Source organism: Pelodiscus sinensis, chromosome 1, assembly GCF_049634645.1.
Source record: "Pelodiscus sinensis isolate JC-2024 chromosome 1, ASM4963464v1, whole genome shotgun sequence".
Lineage (NCBI taxonomy): Eukaryota > Metazoa > Chordata > Testudines > Trionychidae > Pelodiscus > Pelodiscus sinensis.
In genome coordinates, this window is record NC_134711.1 from 330,629,568 (window position 1) to 330,649,677 (window position 20,110).

The window sequence follows — 20,110 nt, forward strand, 5'->3', positions numbered from 1 at the left end:
TGCTTTGCCAGTTGGAAGCTGAAGTCAGGTTTCCATGTGAGGAGCAGGGGTCTTGTAGCTATGGACTTCCACTGTTTCGGCTTCAATCCTGTTCTCTGTTGCTATTCAAAGTTGCTCTAATAAAATACATTTCCTCCCTCACCTTGTCTCGCTAATCTCCTGAGAACTATGGGGCTCCAACAATGCTGCACATGTCCACACAAGGCAGCCAGACCATGAAAAAGGTGTTCGAACTTGCAAGGAAAAAAGAAACCAAGAAAGAACAAAGACAAGGTCACCATGAGAGAGCACCGTGTGGGCATCTCGCCTGTGACACGCTGCATCTGAGCTGGAGTGTGAATGGCAGTGGGAAGTTGGGGGAGAGGGACTCTAGTCTATTAGTCTATGAGTCTAACTCCAAAGCCCACCTCTGGGACCCGTCTGTGATCCCCGGGGTGGGCTCTGTCACGTTACTGGATTTTGAGGGGAGCAGCCAGATCACTGATGCACCCATAGGTGGGGGTGTTTGCCCCAAAAATGGTATAAAAGGGGGGTCATGTGGGGTGTTGAATAGAAGCTCACTGTCTGCTGATCCTATGTACGCTAGTCATGTGAGTGTATAATGTCTGCATGTGTAGTTAGGAATCTGTAATCAGTGTGGATACTGAATATTTCTCTGCATGTGGTTGAGCATTGGGCAGAGCCCGGCCTATGGACATGCTAATCAGTGAGGCCCTGTGGGACAATGGCTCTCAATGGGCCAAGGACACACCTAAAGAATGAGGGTGACTCATACCTAAGGGCTACCAGCAGGGAACACAGGAATAAGGTGGACCAGGTGACCTGCTGTAGCCAAGAAGAGACCAGGAAGGAGGGATAAAGAGGCCATGTGGTCGACTCCATCTTGGTCTTCAGCTCAGCACTTCATCCCAGAGGCAGCATTGCAGGGATCGAAGAGCCAGAAAGAACTGTGGACCCATCCTGATCCTAGGATGTAGAAGAAGGACTTTTAAACCAGCAGCTGTAACATCTCTGCTAGAGCCTGCATCGAGAACTGGGAGATTCGGTGCATGTAATGTACTATCCTTTAACAACCTTACTCTCATGCTTTTCTTTCTCGTGGTAATAAACCTTTAGATGTTAGATGCTAAAGGATTGGCTCAGCGTGATTTGTGGGTAAGGTCCAGAGGGTAAATTGACCAGGGATCTGTGGCTGGTTTCTTGGGACCGGACAGAACTTGTTCGGGGTAGGTGGGATTGGGTGCTAAGACCCCCCCACCTGTGTATGAGGCCCGGGGCCATCTGGGGCACGGATATTGCTGGGGTGTCGGAGGGGTTTTGCTCGTGAGGCTTAGGCAGGCAGCTGAAGCGCTCTGTGGGACTGGTTTGTGGCCTGTTTGGAAAGGTCACCAGTCTGGGGGCTGTAAGGAGCCCCAATTTGAGCAATTCGCCCTGAGCGGATGCCCTCAGCTGTGCCCAGACACGGCCCGGTCCGTCACAGGCTTACGGGCCAGAGAACGGACAGAACAAGCTGATTGCGCCCGGCGCCCTGCAGAGAAAGCCGCTGGAGACGTCCTGTCGGGCTCGGTCCCACTCAGCCCTGGCCAGTTCTCCCGGACACAGGGAGCTGTGGTGGAGAGATCAAGGGCAGAGAGAGAAGCCACCAGCACCCCACTCACTGGCTGGAAGGGCGGGTGGGGGGAGCTCTCCTGCCACCCACCCCCGACACCGGGCTGGAGGTCGCCACAAAGCACCGCGGTGGAGGAGGACGCCAAGTCAATGTCCTGGCAACGCCCCCGTCTCAGCTTTGGCCTCCAAAGCAAAGGTCACCCCCTGGGATGATTCCTCTGCCAGAAAAAGGAAGAAGAGAAGAGAGAAGGGGGAAGAAATGGGTGTTCCCTGACTTCCCTCGGAGGGGGAGACACACAACGAGCGTGTGGGGTAGGGCAGAAGGATGCCTGCAGCCCCTACTGTGTACAGGGGGCACAAACTGAAGATGCGACAAAGTGTGAGGCCTCAGCGATTGGTGATTTATGGCTATGGAGAGAGTGCTACTCCCTGCCCCATGCTAGGCACTGAGGACATGGGGGTACCAAAACCTCTGTGCTGCAGAAGGGACGTGAGGCTCAACCAGCGAGTTCTCTATTTTCCAGGTGTTTTTCCTTCTTCCTATTTCCCTTTGGCATGCAGGGCCCAGCCATGAAGTGTCGGCCCCAACTCGAAGCCACTGGAAGCCAGTCGCAGCCCTGAAACACTGATTGACTTAGAATTCCTTAAATGTGTGAGACTATAATTGAAAGATAGCAGAGGAGTTAACAGAATCTCTTCCAGGCCACTGGCTACACAAATGTGAGTTGTTCAGGTGTGTGGGAAGATGCAATGTCCGTCCAACAAGCCACTCAAAACTCACCCAACAGCACCATAACTGACACATCTCCCCATTCACATTCCATCCCGAGAGAATACTCGGAAGATCCTCATTTTTGAGGAATACGGGATCTGTCGAAAAAGGCTTTATTTTCGACAAATCTGCGCCTAGACTGCCGTTCTTTTTCCGAAAAAAGCCCAGTTTAAAAAAAAAGCAGCATCCATGTTTATGCTAATGAGGCACGGGATATTTAAATCTCGGCTTCATTAGCAATTTCGATGTGTTTGATTTGCGTCCCTCTGTCGACAGAGGGATGCAGTCTAGCCAAAGCCCCAGTGAAAGGAGTTTTAATCTCACACCGGTTTCACCTGGGGTGACTCCGCAGCCGTGTGTGTGATACCGGGAGATCACACAACCCTAGGGCGGAATAGACCTCAGGGCTTATCATGTCCAATCCCCAAATAAGGTTTATAAGGCCACCTTTGCAGCTCCCCCCGCCCAGGGGCATGGAAAGGCCAATAGTGTGACTCTGGTAGGATCTGAACTCTCAACCTTTGAATACCGCACATTGTGCCCCAAAAGCACCACAAGAAGGTGGGCAAGAGGGACCAGCCGAGTGGCTGTTGTAACTGATTTTCAGAGTCACTCCTTGAGCTCTAAGTGAGAAAATACTCAGGATACCAAAAGCAGGGGAAAGGGGCTTGCTTAACCTAGGGACAGAGCTATTCCTCCATCTTCTCTGTTGGATGGGGATGTTCCATAGCAGGAGAGTGAGTCTGGTCCAGGGTCCCACCCGACACGCTGCTCACACCAGGGAGGTTTGCTGGGGTCTGTGATTCTGACCCCAAACACAATCCAGTCCTGGCTGCCCCTCCGAGTCTCACTGATTTTCTATTCTGCTCTTAGTTGCTGGACACAGAATAGAAGCTACAGGGGACGGTGCATGATGCCAGGTGACAATCACAGTGTTTTTACCCCTGAAATCTTCATCCTGACCAGGTTTCCTGGTACTGAAGAGTCTCAAGTGTGGCTCGTCATCCCCTTCTGTCTGCTGTACATTGTGGTGCTTTTGGGGAACTTTCTCCTCCTATTCATCATACTGACAGAGCGAAGCCTCCATGAGCCCATGTACCTTTTCCTCTCCATGCTGGCCACTGCTGATCTGCTGTTGTCGACCACCATAGTGCCCAGGATGCTGAAACAAAAAACAGGACTATGTAGCACTTTAAAGGCTAACAAGATGGTTCATTAGGGCTGTGTCCAGACTCAGGGGTTTTTTCGGGAAAAGTAGCCTTTTTCCGAAAAAACTTCACCTGCGTCTAGACTGCAGCCGCGTTCTTTTGAAATTAAATCGAAAGAACGCGGCTTTTCTTTCGACGGCGGTAAACCTCATTTCACGAGGAAGAACGCCTTCTTTCGAAAGTGCTTCTTTCGAAAGAAGGCGTTCTTGAATGTAAATAGGGCTTCTTCGAAAGAGAGCATCCAGACTCACTGGGTGCTTTCTTTCGAAAAAGCGGCTTGCTCTTTCGAAAGTTCCGCATGCAGTCTAGACGCTCTCTTTCGAAAGAGGCTTGCAGTCTAGACATAGCCTAGGTGATGAGCTTTCGTGGGCCAGACCCACTTCCTCAGATCAAATAGTGGAAGAAAATAGGCATGACCATATATACAAAGGATACAATTAAAAAAAAAGTGAACACATATGAAAAGGACAAATCACATTTTAGAACAGAAGGGGAATGCGGGGGAGGGGGGAAGGTAAATGTCTGTGAGTTAATGATATTAGAGGTGATAATTGGGGAAGCTATCTTTGTAATGGGTAAGATAGTTAGTGTCTTTGTTGAGACCGACACGTAGAGTGTTGAATTTTAGCATGAATGACAGTTCAGAGGATTCCCTTTCAAGTGCAGATTTAAAAGGCTTCTGGAGCAGGATGAAGGTAATTAAGTCGTTGAGACCGTGTCCTTCGATACAACCCATCTGCTCTAATCCCACTGACAGAGACCAGAAACTTCAGGATCTCTACCAAGCATTTATAAACCTCAACTACCCACCTGGAGGAATAAAAAAGCAAATTAAAAGAGCCAGACGAATACCTAGAAACCATCTACTTCAAGACAGACCCAAAAAAACCAACAATAAAACACGACTTGTCATCACCTACAGCCCCCAACTTAAACCTGTCCAACACATTATCAATAAACTACAGCCTATACTGGAACAGGATACTAAACTCCAAGAAGCTCTGGGAGACAGACCCATAGTCTCCGAGGGTATGTCTGCACTACCACCCTAGTTCGAACTAGGGTGGTAATGTAGTCAACCGGAGTTGCAAATGAAACCCGGGATTTGAATTTCCCAGGCTTCATTTGCATGTTGCCAGGCGCCGCCATTTTTAAACGTCCGCTAGTTCAGACTCCATGCCCCGCGGCACGAACTAGGTAGTTCAGACTAGGCTTCCTATTCCGAACTACCTGCTTGCTGAGGCCTCAGTGTCACAAGGGCCTTTCTGAATAACACACAACAGGAGACAGGCTCAGACACAGCCAGGGAGAGGAAAGGGTTAATTCTCGGCTGCTGTTTCCCACCAGCATCAGTCTCAGAGGCCAGGTCCCGGGGGCTCCCTGCTGGCTCCGAGCCCCCGCTGGGATTCCCAGGGCTGCTGTATAAACACCCCTGTCCCTCCGCCCTGCGCAGTGCGGCGTCCCCATCCCTGCAGCTCCCTGTGTCCAGGCAGCGATCGCTCATTCCAGCCGAGGCAGGAGCCTGGTGAGTCCTGGGAAGGGCAGGGATCTGCCCCGGGGTGGCTGGAAACCCCTGGCCCCTAGGAAATGTGAGAAGGGGGGTTGGCTGGAAGGGGGCTGCCTCCCTCGCACTGCAGGGCAGCACGGCAGCCCCTGGCCCTGAGCAAACGCCCCTGGCCCGGCGCGGAGGGGAAGTGTCAGGCCGCGGGTGTTGGGTGACACTGACCCTCGCCCACAGGAGTCGGGGGGGTGCTGGCTGTGGGGCTCAGCGGCGCTGGGCTGGGCCATTCTCGGCTAATGGGGCTGGTCAGAGGGAACCTCCTTTGGGATCCCCTCCGGCCCTGCCATCCCCTCACCCCCTCCCATGGCTCCATGCAGGGACACGGCCCGTCAGTCAGTGGGGGCTCAGGGCTGGGCCCAGTGCGGGTGCAGGAATTAGCTGGGCCAAGGGGCAGAGCTGGGACTGTCCCACTGTGGGGCCCAGGAGCCACTGATGACAAGGGCTGGGTGAGCCCGACGTGCCCCCTCCTGTCGCGGCAATTCTCCGTCGCAGGGATGCAGGCAGCTCTACCAGTAAAATGCTGCATCATGAAGCTCCATGGCCACAGGAGAGAGCTCCCCCATCAGCGCAGCTCTCCGGGCCCGCTGAGAGGCGGCAGCTGTATCTCACAGGGGGTGGGTTCATGTGTGGGATAAGGAACATTCAGACCCCTGATCAGTGTAGATATCCTAGCACAGGTGAGTCATGTAGAACAGCCGAGTCGTGAGATTGACCCACATATTTAGGGCCAAATCCTGAAAATGAAAATATCCCTTTTTCACGTATTTTCATAAAATCAGTGGGGGTAGAAGATGGATGAGTTTACACCAGCGCAGGAGGGCTGGCCTGCTCAGGGTCTCAATGCCCGAGGGAGCCAGCAGGGCGCTGCCAGTCAAAGGGGTTTTGCTCTCACACCGGTTTCACCGGGGGGTGACTGCAGCAGTGAGTGTGACACCGGGCAGTCACACAATCCTAGGATGGAAGAGACCTCAGGAGGTCATCGCATCCAACCCCTAAATAAGGTTTATATGGCCACCGTGTGCAGCTCCCCCCACCCAAGGGCATGGAAGGGCCAATTGTGTGACTCTGGTAAGATTTGAACTCTCAACCTTTCAACGTTGTGTTCCAAAAGCCAAGCAAGAGGAACCAGCCACGTGGTTCTGTAACTGCTTGAGCCCTCAGTGTGAAAACACTTTGGACACCAACAGCGGAGGAGGGGTGGGGGCTTGCTTACCCCAAAGACAGAGCCGTCCAAACCACCTTCCCTCTGTGATTATGGGGATGTTCTGTAGCAGGAGAGTATACCTGCGGTCATGGTCCCGCCGAACAGGCTGCTCACACCAGGGAGGTTTGCTGGGGTCTCTGATTCTGTCCCCAAACACAGTCCAGTCCCGGCTGCCCCTCCAGGTCTCACTGATTTTCTCTCTTGCTTTTAGGTCCTAAAAGTGGAATAGAAGCTCCAAGGGATGGTGCGTGATGTCAGCCGACAATCACACCTTTTTCGTGCCTCTCACCTTCATCCTAACTGGCATCCCTGGTACGGAGGAGTCTCACTTCTGGCTCGCCATCCCCTTCTGTCTGATGTACGTTACTGCTCTTTTGGGGAACTCTCTCCTCCTCTTCATCATAGTGACAGAGCGAAGCCTCCATGAGCCCATGTACCTTTTCCTCTCCATGCTGGCCGCTGTAGATCTGCTGTTGTCAACTACCATAGTGCCCAAGATGCTGGCCGTGTTCTGGTTCGGTGCAGGGGAAATTTCTTTTGCTGCCTGCCTCACCCAGATGTTCTTCATCCATGTCAGTTTTATCGCCGAGTCGGGCATCCTGCTGGCCATGGCGTTTGATCGGTACGTTGCCATCTGCAACCCCCTGAGATACACCACCCTGCTCACCAAGCCTGTGATCGGGAAGATCGGGCTGGCGGTTCTCACAAGGAGTTTCTGTCTCGTTTTCCCTTTCATATTTCTTGTGATGCGGCTGAGGTTTTGCAGAACCAACCTCCTGCCACAAACCTATTGTCAGCAAATGACCATCGCTCGGCTGGCCTGCGACAACGTCACAGTCAACTTCTGGTACGGCGTCGCTGTGGCTTTTTTAGTAATCGGCTTGGACGCTGTGCTCATCGCTGTATCTTATGTGGTGATCCTCCGGGCCGTCTTCCGGCTGCCATCGAAGGACGCCCAGCTGAAAGCTCTGCGTACCTGCGGCTCCCACGTCTGTGTCATACTGTTGTTCTACATACCATCCTTTTTCTCCCCTTCCGCATACCAATATGGGCATGCCATCCCTGGTTATATTCTCAACCTACTGGCCAATCTCCATGTGCTGCTTCCGCCCATGTTAAACCCCATCATTTATGGGGTGTCAACAAAAGAGATCCTGAAATGTTTGATCAAAGTATTCTTTCGGAGCTATGGAAGAAGCTTCCCGTTGAGCTGAAGGAGACAGCAGAAAATACATATGGTAGTTAAAGAGAGATACTCATTTGAACTCCAGAGGTGTAGTAACTATCGACTTTGCCTTTGTCAGCTTGAAAAGTATGTAGAATAATAGAACACTAGAACTGGAATGGACCATGAGAAGTCATCAAGTCCTGTCCCCTGCCCTTATGGCAGGACCAAGCACCATCCATATCATCCCTGATAGATGTCTATCCAATTTGCTCTTAAATATCTTCAGTGATGGAGATTTCACAACCTCCCTAGGCAATTTATTCCAGTGTTTAACCACCCTGACCGTTAGGAAGTTTTTCCTAACATCCATCCTAAACCTCCATAACTGCAATTTAAGACCATTACTTCTTGTCTGTCATCAGAGGTTAATGGGTATCGTTTTTTACGCTGTCCTCCTTGCAGAAAACCTTTTTTTGTACTTGCAAGCTGCCATTACGTCCCCTCTCAGTCTTCTGCTTTCCAAACTAAAAAAAATCAGTTCTTTCAATCTCCCCTCATAGGTCACAGTTTCTGGCCCTTTAACAATTTTTGTTGCATTTTTCTGGACTTTCCCCAGTGTCACCACATCTTTCTGAAACGTGGTACCCAGAATTGTACCCAGTACTCTAACAGATCTAATCAGCGCAGGGTAGAGCGGAAGAATGACTTCTCGTGTCTTACTCACGACACTCCTGTTAATGCAGCCCAGAATCATGTTTGCTTATTTTTCAAGAGTGTCTCACGATTGACTCATATTTAGCTTGTGGTCCACTATGACTCCTACAGCCCTTTCTGCCGTGCTCCTTTAATTTCCCTTTTTATAGCTGGGCGCTATATTTGCCCTTTCCCGGTCTTTTAGAATCTCTCTCGTCTTCAATGATTTTTTAAAATAACAGCTAATGGCTCAGACCTCATCCAGCACTCACTATCCTAGGCATCCATTTACCACCAAACTTCTTGGTGAGAACCAGAACTAAGAAATCATTAAGCACCTCTGCCATTTCCACATTTTCTGTTATTGGTTTCCCCTCTGTATTAAGTAACGGTCCTACCCTGCCCTTGGACTTCCTCTTGCTTCTAATATATTTGGGGGAGTCTTTTCTTGTTATGCCTTATGTCTCTGGCTAGTTTCCACTTTTTGTAGGACCCCTTTTTGATTTTTAGAGCATAGATAATCAATCTCTTAGGGTATGTCTAGACTACATGCGTCTGCCGACAGAGGCATATAAAATAGGCTACCCGACATAGTCAATGAAGCAGGGATTTAAATATCCCCGGCTTCATTAAAATAAAAATGGCCGCTGCACTGTGCCGGCTCAGCTGATCATTGGCACAGCATGCGAGTCAAGACGCGGGTCGGTCAACAGGGAATGCCTTTGTAGACCGCTCCTGTAAACCTCATTTCATGAGGCATAAGGGAGCGGTTGACAAAGTTTCCCGTTAAAAGTATTTCCGCAAAAGCGCGTCTAGATTGGCACGGATGCTTTTGCGCAAAAAGTGCTTTTGTGCAAAAGCATCCGTAGCCAGTCTAGACGCGATTTCGCACAAGAAAGCCCCGATCGCCATTTTAGCCATCGGGGCTTTTTTGCGCAAAACAGTTCTTCCCTGTCTACACTGGCCCTCTTGCACAAGTATTCTTCCCGAGCGGGAGCGTGTATGTATTTGCGCAAGATGCACTGATTTTGTACATTACAAAGTCAGTGCTCTTGCGCAAATTCAAGCAGCCAGTGTAGACATTTGGCGCTTTTGCACAAAATCTTGCCAGTCTAGACGCACCACTAGGGTATGTCTAGACTACATCCCTCTGTCTCCAGAGGGATGTAAATTAGACATACCGACATTGCTGCGACAGTCTAGACGGGGATCGGTCGACAATGAAAGCCTTTTCTGACAGATCCTGTAAACATCATTCATGATGCATACGGGATCGGTCGGAAAAGGCTTTCCTTGTCGACCGATCCCCATCTAGACTGCCTCTTTTTGCTGGCAAATCTCCGCGTCGGCAAAAAGCGGTGGCCATTTTTATTCTATTGAAGCGCGGGATATTTAAATCCCCGCTTCATTAGCAATTTTGGTATGTCTAATTTACATACCTCTGGCGACAGAGGGATGTAGTCTAGACACACCCCTACATGCTATGAACCCGTTCCCATTTACACTCCACATCATATCAATGTTATGCCACGTATTCATCATCTGGGTTTGCCACCGAGGCTCTGTCGTAAACCTACAGTATAGATCAGCCCTTACCTGAGATTAGCAAAATCCTGAGAACGTTGTCATCTTTACGAACATCAGTGTTTTCACAGCACCCCTGGATTTCCCCATGGATGAGTTTACTGGTCAGGTCAAGGTTTCAGAGCCTGCAGGAGCCAGAGTTATGAATGAAAGAGGTTTTGCTCCTATATCATTATGAACCACTAGCTCACTTACCCCCAGCATTGTTCAGTTTCTTAACTCAATTAAGGGGGTGGTTTTTTTCTTTAAATAAAAGGAAAATGCACATGATCAATTTACGTGTTTTTTCTCTAAAAAAATTGGGGATTGTTAATTTTTGGCTGTTTAACTTTTTTTTTTAGTAAATGTTGTATTATTGGGATTTCCTTCATCCTTACAACCTCGTCTCATTCACTGTGTTTTAACCAAAAAGGGGCTATAGTTAATTTTGTTTCCAAAAACATTTTCTTCTCGTTTTCATACCTTAGGCTTTGATTTAGCTGAGCCAAAACAGAGCACTACTCCATCTTATCTCTTTTCTGTCAGATTTATTGACAAGCAATCCTGTTCCAGGTGCATCCTAATTTTCAGACTCATCTGGGTTCAGACACTTTCAACATGTGCTCAGGCTACTTCTCCACTTGCTACACTGGAGATCTATCTTCTGGCATTCAATTTAGCATGTCTAGTTAAGATCCGCTAAATCAAACACTTAGGTCAGCTCTGGTCCGCACTGATACTCCTTGCAGTGACGAGGAGTAAGGTAAGCCGACGGGAGTGTTTGCTCCCATCAGCCTCTGACTGTGAAGATGCTGCTGAACTTGCCTTAAAGTAAGTTGACTTCTGCTACGTTATTCACATAACTGGAAGTTATTCTACGTTATTCTACTGCTACGTTATTCACATAACTTCCCCTTCCCCTCCCGCTGTGGCGCTCGGCTGAGTGATGCCCGCTCAGGAGCACAGCACTCAGCCAAGCGCCACGGCAGGAGGGGAAGGGGGGCGGTGACTTATATGGCCCCGCCCCGACCGTGTATGTCACCGCCCCGCCCCCTTCCCCTCCCTCCGTGGCAGCTCAACTGAGGGCTGCCCGCTCAGCCGGTCCCCTGCGGGGGAGGAGGGATGGGGCGGTGACGCACACAGCCAGGGGGCGGGGCCGTGTACGTCAGCATTACAGACTCACAGACATTGGGCTACTATATATATGATTCTCAAGGCCACCGCCTGGCCAGCCTCAGCCTCCCTTCTGCAGCCTGCATCCCACGGGCCTTGTGTTTGGCTGCCTGATGGCACATTTGATAAGGGTGATGGGGTGCTGTTGCCTAGTGCATATGCTCCCTGGTCTCCCCAACTCTGGGAGAGGGAGAACAGAATGGGGGGGGGGGTGACCGCTGTGTTTCATTCCTTGCGAGAGGGATGTTTTGCTGCGCAGTGAAACGTGCTGTTTCCTGCTGGGGGTTGGAGGCTTGTTTATCTTCCTGCTAATGTCCTAAACATGCCGAGGGGTTTTTTCTTTTCTCCCCTCTGCCCAGTCGTGCAGCTGTGGAGAAGAAACTCCTCAGAAGAACACAGTATGGCCTGTTGTGGGTCAGACCAATGGTCCATCTCGTGCTGTCGCCTGTCTCCTGCAGTGGCCTGTGCCACAGCTTCAGCGGGGTGGAGAGAGTAGGGCAGTTATGGTGTGATCCCACTCCCAGCTTCTCACATTCAGAGATCTGGGACATGGGGTTGCATCCCAACCACGCTGGTTAATATCCACTTAACTGTGTTCCCTGTAAGATGAGCATTTGGGTGGCTAACCGGAAGAGATTCAAATTACGCCCAGATGATTAGCTGAGCTCCCACAGCCTCCAGAGCAAACAGCCTGTGTTACTATTGGTGGTTTACCTCTGCACATGCCCAGGTGCATATGACAAAATTTATTCTCTACATGGTTGAAAAAATTAGAGGGAACATTAATTATGAACCTGACCTCCATCAAGCTTCCTAATTCCTTTGGATTCCAGTTATACATGTATCTGGTTCTTCATTGAACCCTGTTGTGGTTTTGGACATCAGAATGTCCCCTAGCAATGAGTTCCACAGATTAACTCTGTGTTGCATTAAAAAAAATCCTCTTGTTTGTATTAAATCTGCTACCTATTAATTACGTAATGTAACGCCTGGTTTTGTAGTGTGTCAAAAAGCAGACAAAATTTCTCCCTTCAGTTTCTCCACATCCTTCATGATTGCATGACCTCTGTCATACCTGTCTCATTTCTAAGCTGAACTGTCGGAGTCTTTTAGGTCTCTCCTCATATGGAACCATTCTATTCCCTTAATCATCTTTCTGCCCTTCTCTGAACCCACCCAGGTTAATCATAGAATCACAGAGCACTAGAACTGGAAGGGACCTTGAGAGGTCATCAAGTCCAGTCCCCTGCCCTCACGGCAGGACCCAGCGCTGTCTAGATCATCCCTGACAGGTGTCTGTCCAACCTGCTCTGAAATATCGCCAGTGATGGAGATTCCACAATCTTCCTAGGCAATTTATTCCAGTGTTTAACCACCCTGACAGGTAGGAAATTTGTCCTAATGTCCAACCTAAACCTCCCTTGCTGCAGTTTAAGCCCATTGCTTCTTGATATCAGAGGCCAAGGAGAACAATGTTTCTCCTGCCTCTTTGTAACACCCTTTTAGATACTTAAAAACTGCTCTCATGTCCCCTCTCAGTCTTCTCTTTTCTAAACTAAACAAGCCCAATTCTTTCAGGCTTCCTTTACAGGTCATGATCTCTAGACCTTTCATCATTTTTCTTGCTCTTCTCTGGACCCTCTTCAATTTCTCCACATCTTTCTTGAAATTTGGTACCCAGAACTGGACACAATACTCCTGTTAATGCTTTGAAATGGGCCAAGGGTGGGAGACCTCTGTTTAACTGGAGGTTGCTGACCCATGGAAAAATCTACTGGAGGCTGCAAAAAATGAGAAACAACCACCGCTCGCCCCAGAGAACCCCACCTCACTGATGTAGACCCCAACTGAGAAGCAGAAAGACACTCCTCGCATTCCCCTCACACACCAGATCCTAGGGGAGGTCCAGGCTAGTAGATTTTGGGGAGCCCGCTGCTCTGGGGTGGGGCCAAAATGTGGGGCGTGTGGGAAGAGACTGCCGGGAAGTGGCAAGATGTCTGGGAGCTGGGCGGGAGGTCGTGTGAAGGAGTGGCGGGGGCGGGGAGGGCTGGACAGGAGGTATGGTTCAGAACAGAGTGAGGGGGGTCTGGGCAGGACATGGGTACAAGAGTGGGGGGCTGTGGGGGACTGGGTGGGGGTGTGCAGGAGCACAGGGGGGTCTGGGACCTGGGCAGTGGGGGAGGGTCACTAGCTGGCACAGCTCTCCAAGGACGTACATGGCTCCGTGTCCCCTGCCCCCCCCGGGACCCCTCACTGCTCCCATAGGCTGTAATTACAGCCAATCGGAGCGTGGGGGAAAGGCCTCCAAGCAATGCTTTGTTGCACTGCTATTCCCCCAGCCGGAGGTGGGAGAGAAGGGGGATGGGTAGGGCAGGGAGGGCACAGGGCATCAGAGGAGGACTTAGAGCGTGGAGCTGCTGTCTCAGGCTAGCCGAGGGCTGCGCTTAAAGGGACCCGACCCCCACCCCGGACAGACAGTTCTCAGGGGTTCCCCGCTTGCAAAGCAGTCCTGGCTTGGAGTGCCCGGAGTACCCACACTGGGCACATCACAGCACTCAGCCGTCAGCCTGGCTGCACTTGCCGCAGGCTGTCATCTGGGGGGGTCAATCGGGGGGCTGCAGGAGAGCTTCCACCCCGAGGAGCCTGCAGAGCCACCCCAGTCCTCCCCACCGGGGGTTCGTGCCCCAGTCCTCCCTCACCTCCTTCCACTTACCCCTCCCTAGTCCCCCTTCCTCATGTACAAAATAAAGGACACGTGTGTTCAAAAATAGAAACTCTCTTTATTTAACAAAACTGGGGGGGGGGGATTAGCCTCTGGGGAGACTGGGAAAAGGAGGTGGGAGAGGGGAAGAGAGAGGGCGGGAGAGGGGAGGAGGAAACCTGGGAGGAGGGAGCTGGAAAGGGGAAGCCAGGGGAAGAAGGAGGAAGGGAAGTATCAAACTATGGTACGCCATATCTTCAGTACTGTGTACAGATGTGATCTCCTCACCCCAGAAAAGATATTTTGGCCTTGGAAAAGGTTCAGAAAAGGGCAACTAAAATGGAGTTTTATGGGGTTTGGAACAGGTCCCATATGAAGAGAGGCTAAAGAGACTGGGACTTTTCAGCTTAGAAAAGAGGAGACTGAGGGGGGATATGATAGAGGTCTATACAAGCATGAGTGGTGTGGAGAGGGAGCATAAAGAAAAGTTCTTCATTAGTTCCCATAACAGAAGGACTAGAGGACACCAAATGAAATGAATGGGTAGCAGGTTTCAAACTAATAACAGAAAGTTCTTCTTCACAAAGCAAAGAGTCAACCTGTGGAACTCCTTGCTGCAGGAGGCTGTGAAGGCTAGAACTAGAACAGAGTTTAAAGAGAAGTTAGATAAAGTCATGGAGGTTGGGTGTATGGAGTGGTATTAGCCAGGGGGTAGAAATGGTGTCCCTGGCCTCTGTTTGTAGAAGGCTGGAGATGGATGGCACGAGACAAATGGCTTGGTCATTGTCTTCGGTCCATCCCCTCCAGGGTACCTAGTGTTGGCTGCTGTCGGCAGACAGGCTACTTGGCTAGATGGACCTTTGGTCTGACCCACTATGGCCATTCTTATGTTCTAAGCTCAGGGCTCAGGGTCGGGGGTCTCAGTGGACCACCTTGATTTTCATGCAAACCTGCTCCTGGGTGGCCAGGCTGGCAGCTCTCCTGACCTAGACGGCCTCTTTCCTGTGCCTAGTGCGGAGGTCGTGGACGTTGGAGGCCTCCCCCCAAATCTCGATGAGGTCCATGATCTCCGCACTAGACCAGGCGGGCGCCCGCCTCTTGCGGCCGCGGGCAGGCTCTTGGGAGCCGCCAGCCTGGTCCTGGGAAGAGGGGGAGGGCTGGGTGGCAGCGGGTGGCTGGCTCGTGCCGAGCCAGGTGCAGGGTCTGCTGGCTGGGTGCTGGCAGGCTTGCACCTGGCACGGTGGGCAGGGGGGCAGAAGAGTTTCCCTGGTGGTGCCCAGAGTGGCCACCAGGGCAAGCTGGGGAGGGCTAGCCTCCCACTAGTTCGAATTAAGGGGCTACACAGACCTTAATTCGAACTACTTAATTGGAACTCGGCATTAGTCCTCGTGGAATGAGGTTTACCTAGTTCGAATTAAGCGCTCGGCTAGTTCCAATTAAGTTCGAACTAGCGGTTTGCCTGTGTAGCACCTATCAAAGTTCATTCGAACTAACAGCTGTTAGTTCGAATTAACTTTGTAGTGTAGACATACCCCAAGTTCCCCACCCACAAAGTTCAGTCTGGAGGAGTCAAAGGAACCAGGCTCCAATTTTACATGAACGCACCTCACATCCCGCGGTGCATCCTCAGTGCCTCCACAGGGCCTGTCCTTTCCTTGTGTTACCCTACAATTGGCGTTTCTCTCTGTTGTCAGGTTCCCACCTTAATCTCCAAGCGGGGTGGACTGGTTGTTCTCACTGTGGGGTTTCCATTGATCGGTTCAGTGATGGAGTCAGGCTGCTCAGCTGAGCCTGGCGTTACATCCCCAGGTAACCAGAGCAGGGTGAGAACACCCTCCTGGAGTGACCATCACCACAACACACAGGGCCCTGGTAACTAATCTCTACTCCAGGTCCATGAAGCTCACAGTTAGTAACCCTATGGTAATGCTTAACCCGCATGTGTCTTCTGCAGTGACTGGAATCCTGAGGCATTACAAGCTCTCAGATATGGTCCCGTGTATTTGTGGAAATATGCTTTTGAATTTGAATATGCATAACTCAAATATGCTTTATGCAAAACAAAGCAAGTAACCTAGCATTCAGCAGCCTGTGCCACACTGAAAGTGTATATTCAATTTATGCGCATGTGTCATTCTTGTATGTGAACTTAGAAATATTAAGCGGAAACCTCTTTTATTAATCTAGGCCTCCTAGTGAAAGCCATTAGCGATTGTTAAGGAACTTAATGGCCCCAAGCTCAAGACGATGATCTCAAAAATGGTGCTGTTTTGTCTGCAAGCCTTGATTATGGTTGGTTCTACAAAGATACGTGACCAAGACACCTGGTGCTGGAATCCATCTTGATTTTGATATTTTTCCATGGGGATGGGGAGAATGGAACAAAGGAGTCTCATCAAGGGGAAATGCTATTTAAGGGAGAAGGAGCAAATTATGAATGTCATTGACTGGCTTTTGTAACTCCTTCCCCACCCTACAAGGGTACGTATGAATAAACCTGGGAAAAAAGAACCCTTACGAGGGGAGAAGCTTGTACACCCAGGCCACAAATGAACATAATTTGTTGGGGAAAAGTCAACATGGTTTCTGTAAAGGGAAATCCTGCCTTACTAATCTGCTAGAGTTCTTTGAGGGGTCAACAAACATGTGGACAAGGGGGATCCAGTGGGTAGAGTATACTTAGATTTTCAGAAAGTCTTTGACAAGGTCCCTCACCAAAGGCTCTTGTGTAATTTACATGGCCATTGGATAAGAGGGAAGGTCCTTTCTTGGATTGAGAACTGGTTAAAAGATAAGATACAAAAGGTAGGAATACATGGTTAGTTTTCAGAATGGAGTCAGGTAACTAGTAGTGTCCCATAGGAGTCTGTACTAGGATCAATCCTATTCAACATATTGATATACGGTTTGGAGAAAGGGGTAAACAGTGAGGTGGCAAAATTTGCACTAAAATTTGCTACTAAACTGCTCAAGATAGTTAAGTCCAAAACAGATTGTGAAGAGCTTCAAAAGTATCTCACTAAACTAGGTGACTGAGCAACAAATTGGCAAATGAATTTTAATGTTGATAAATGCAAAGTAATGCTCATTGGAAAACATAATCCCAATTATACATACAAAATGATGAGGACTAAACTGGCTATTACCACTAAAGAGAGAGATCTTGGAGTCGTTATGAATAGTTCCCTGAAAACATCCACTCAATGTGCAGTGGCAGTCAAAAAAGGAAAAAGAATGCGAGGAATCATTTTAAGAGAGAGAAAATAAGACAGAGAATAATTTATTGACTCAGTATAAATCTTTCATACTGTGTACAGATGTGAACACCTCATCTTAAAAAGGTATCTTGGCATTGGAAAAAGTTCAGAAAAGGGTAACAAAATGATTAGGGGTTTGGAACCGCTCCCATATGAAGACAGATTCAAAAGACTGGAAATTTACAGTATGGAAAAGGGGAGATTAAGGGGGGATATGATAGAGGTCTATAAAATTATGCCTGGTATGGAGAAAGTGAATAAGGAAAAGTTTTTTACTTATTCCCATAACATGAGAACTAGGGGTCACCAAGGGTATGTCTAGACTACACGGCTCCGTTGACAGAGCCATGTAAACTAGTCAATGGAGCGGGGATTTAAATAATCCCCGCTTCATTAAAATAAAAATGGCCACCGTGCTGTTTCCAGGAGTTGTCGATAAAGGCTTCCCTTGTCGACCGTTCTGCGCCTAGACTGCCACGCTGTGCCGGATCAGCTGATTGTCAGCACAGCGCAGCGGCCATTTTTATTTTAATGAAGCAGGGACTGACTATGTCGGGTAAACTAGTCGACGGAGCCATGTAGTCTAGACATACCCCAAATTAAATTAAAAGACAGCAGATATAAATCAAACAAAAGGAAGTTTTTCTTCATGCAGCGCACAGTCAACCTGTGGAACTCCTTGCCAGAGGATGTTGTGAAGATCCGGATTTTAACAGGGTTCAAAAAAGAACTGGATAAATTCATGGAGCTTAGGTCCATCAATGCTTATTAGCCAAGATGGGTAGGAATGGTGTCCCTAGGTTCTGTTTACTAGAAGCCGGGAATCAGTGACGGGGAGGGATCACCTGATGGTTCCCTGTTCTCTGGGACACCTGACATTGGCCACTGTCAGAAGACGTAAGGCTGGGTCCTTTAGTCAGACCTAATATGGCCGTTCTTATATTCTTATATCCTTATGCCAGAGACAAGATCAGATTTGACTTGACAGATTTTGCATGAAATAAGCACCAGGGTGAGAAATGCGACTTGAAACAATTTCTCTGAGTGTCTTAGGCTTAGCTGGCATGTCTTGTGTATTTTAGATGAGTAACTTGATTGGATCTGTCAGTTTTCAATTGACAAGATGTAAATCCTATTTTTGTATTTAAAAAGTGTGGATTCTAATCAAACCCAGTGTAAACAATTGACACCTGGTGGAAGGAGGAGGCAACAGCTTTGCATATCTCTCTTTCACTGATAAAGTGGGCGAATTCTATGAGCTTTCGTTGGCCCTAAGTAGGATGGATTCACGTGGGATTTTGATCCCACTGGGTCCATGCTCCTAGGTGCAGTGAAGTCCCTGCAACTGAGCTGTCTCAGGGCTGAGTGATCAGCGTCTCTTACTTTACTGGGGGCTGTTCCCACAAATCTTTGACTTCACTGGGGGAGACCAGAGCTCTTGGCACAGCTGGACCGGGTAGTGGGGAGTTTTAGAGGGCAGGTTGGTGGTTTTAGTGGCATGGCTGGCACATTAAGTGACAGTCCCAAGGGGATTTCTCTGATCCAAACCTGTCACACTTACATGTTACACTTTGTGGGCAAATATTCTATAAGACCTGCGTGTGTGGTAGTCAGGCTGTCCGCTTGGAGATGGCAGTGGTGGCCAAAAACCAAGGTACTATCTGCTCGGGACTTAGCCTAGAACGGCCTTTCTAAATAGCGTACAACAGGAAACAGGCTCAGACACAGCCAGGGAGGGGAAAGGGTTAATTCTCGGCTGTTGTTTTCCACCTAAATTAGTCTCAGAGGCCAGGTCCCGGGGGCTCCCTGCTGGCTCCGAGCCCCCGCTGGGATTCCCAGGGCTGCTGTATAAACACCCCTGTTCCTCAGCCCTGCGCAGTGCGGCTTCCCCATCCCTGCAGCGCCCTGTGTCCAGGCAGCGATCGCTCATCCCGGCCGGGGCAGGAGCCTGGTGAGTCCTGGGCAGGGCAGGGATCTGCCCCGGGGCGGCTGGAAACCCCTGGCCCCTAGGAAATGTGGGAAGGGGGGTTGGCTGGAACGGGGCTGCCTCCCTCACACTGCAGGGCAGCACGGCAGCCCCTGGCCCTGAGCAAATGCCCCTGGCCCGGCGCGGAGGGGCAGTGTCAGGCCGCGGGTGCGGGTGACACTGACCCTCGCCCACAGGAGTCAGGGGGGCGCTGGCTGTGGGGCTCAGCGGCGCTGGGCTGAGCCATTCTCGGCTAACGGGGCTGGTCAGAGGGAACCTCCTTTGGGATCCCCTCCGGCCCTGCCATCCCCTCACCCCCTCCCGCTGCTCCACGCAGGGACACGGCCCGTCAGTCACTGGGGCTCAGGGCTGGGCCCAGTGCGGGTGCAGAAATTAGCTGGGCCAAGGGGCAGAGCTGGGTCTGTCCCAGTCACCTCGGAGCCAGGGCTGCCCTGTGCCCGATGTTCCCCTCCTGCCAGCGCAAAGAGCAGGCGGCTAACAGAAGTTTTCAGGGGTTTCAGACTGGGAGTGGGGGGGCTAGATGCACTTCACTGTCTGTACACATTTTTAGATGTCGTATTAACGCCCCACTGTGAGCTCAGCAAAAACACAGCAAGTGTTACGCTTGAACGAAGCACACGAGATCTTTTATAGGGGAAAAGGCAGGACGCCACTTCTATTGAGAATACAACGGTTGCATCTGCTTTTCAGTCACACACACGCACAAAACATCATGCACACACAGTTCTGCCAGATGATATAGTTACCGGTCCAGAGTCTGTGTCAATCTAGTGGCCAGTTAGATCGAGCACAGGGGAGAGCGGGACCTTTGTCGGTCACGATCCGATGCTCCTTGATGGCAGACGAACTCAAGTTCTATAGCAAAGCATCCTGCTTTTTATAATCCGTTTCTCTTGCTGAAATCCATGGATTCTGCTTTGTCTGCTTGTGACCGGAACGTTATCTTTTTGATGTGAGTGTTCCCAAAACAGCTCTCCAAGGCTCATCCTGGCTGTGTCTAGACTACATGCCTCTGTCGTCAGAGGCATGTAGATTAGACACATAGGCAAAGGCAAATGAAGCCGCGATTTAAATGATCGCGGCTTCATTTACGTTTACATGGCTGCTGTGCTGAGCCGACAAACAGCTGATCAACTGTTTGTCCGCTCAGCGCGCTAGTCTGGACGCTCCCCTGCCGAAATCAAAGCCCTTTGTCGGCAGCTCCATTATTCCTCG

General features: G+C 50.1%; 1 protein-coding gene across 1 annotated transcript; it reads left to right on the forward strand.

Annotated features, from left to right (window-relative positions):
- The first annotated feature begins 6,604 nt into the window (after positions 1–6,604).
- LOC102443760 (olfactory receptor 52B2-like) lies at positions 6,605–7,567 on the forward strand. Its single transcript, XM_006130330.2, has one exon. It carries the CDS (start codon positions 6,605–6,607, stop codon positions 7,565–7,567), a length of 963 nt encoding a protein of 320 aa, XP_006130392.2.
- Positions 7,568–20,110: the final 12,543 nt, after the last annotated feature.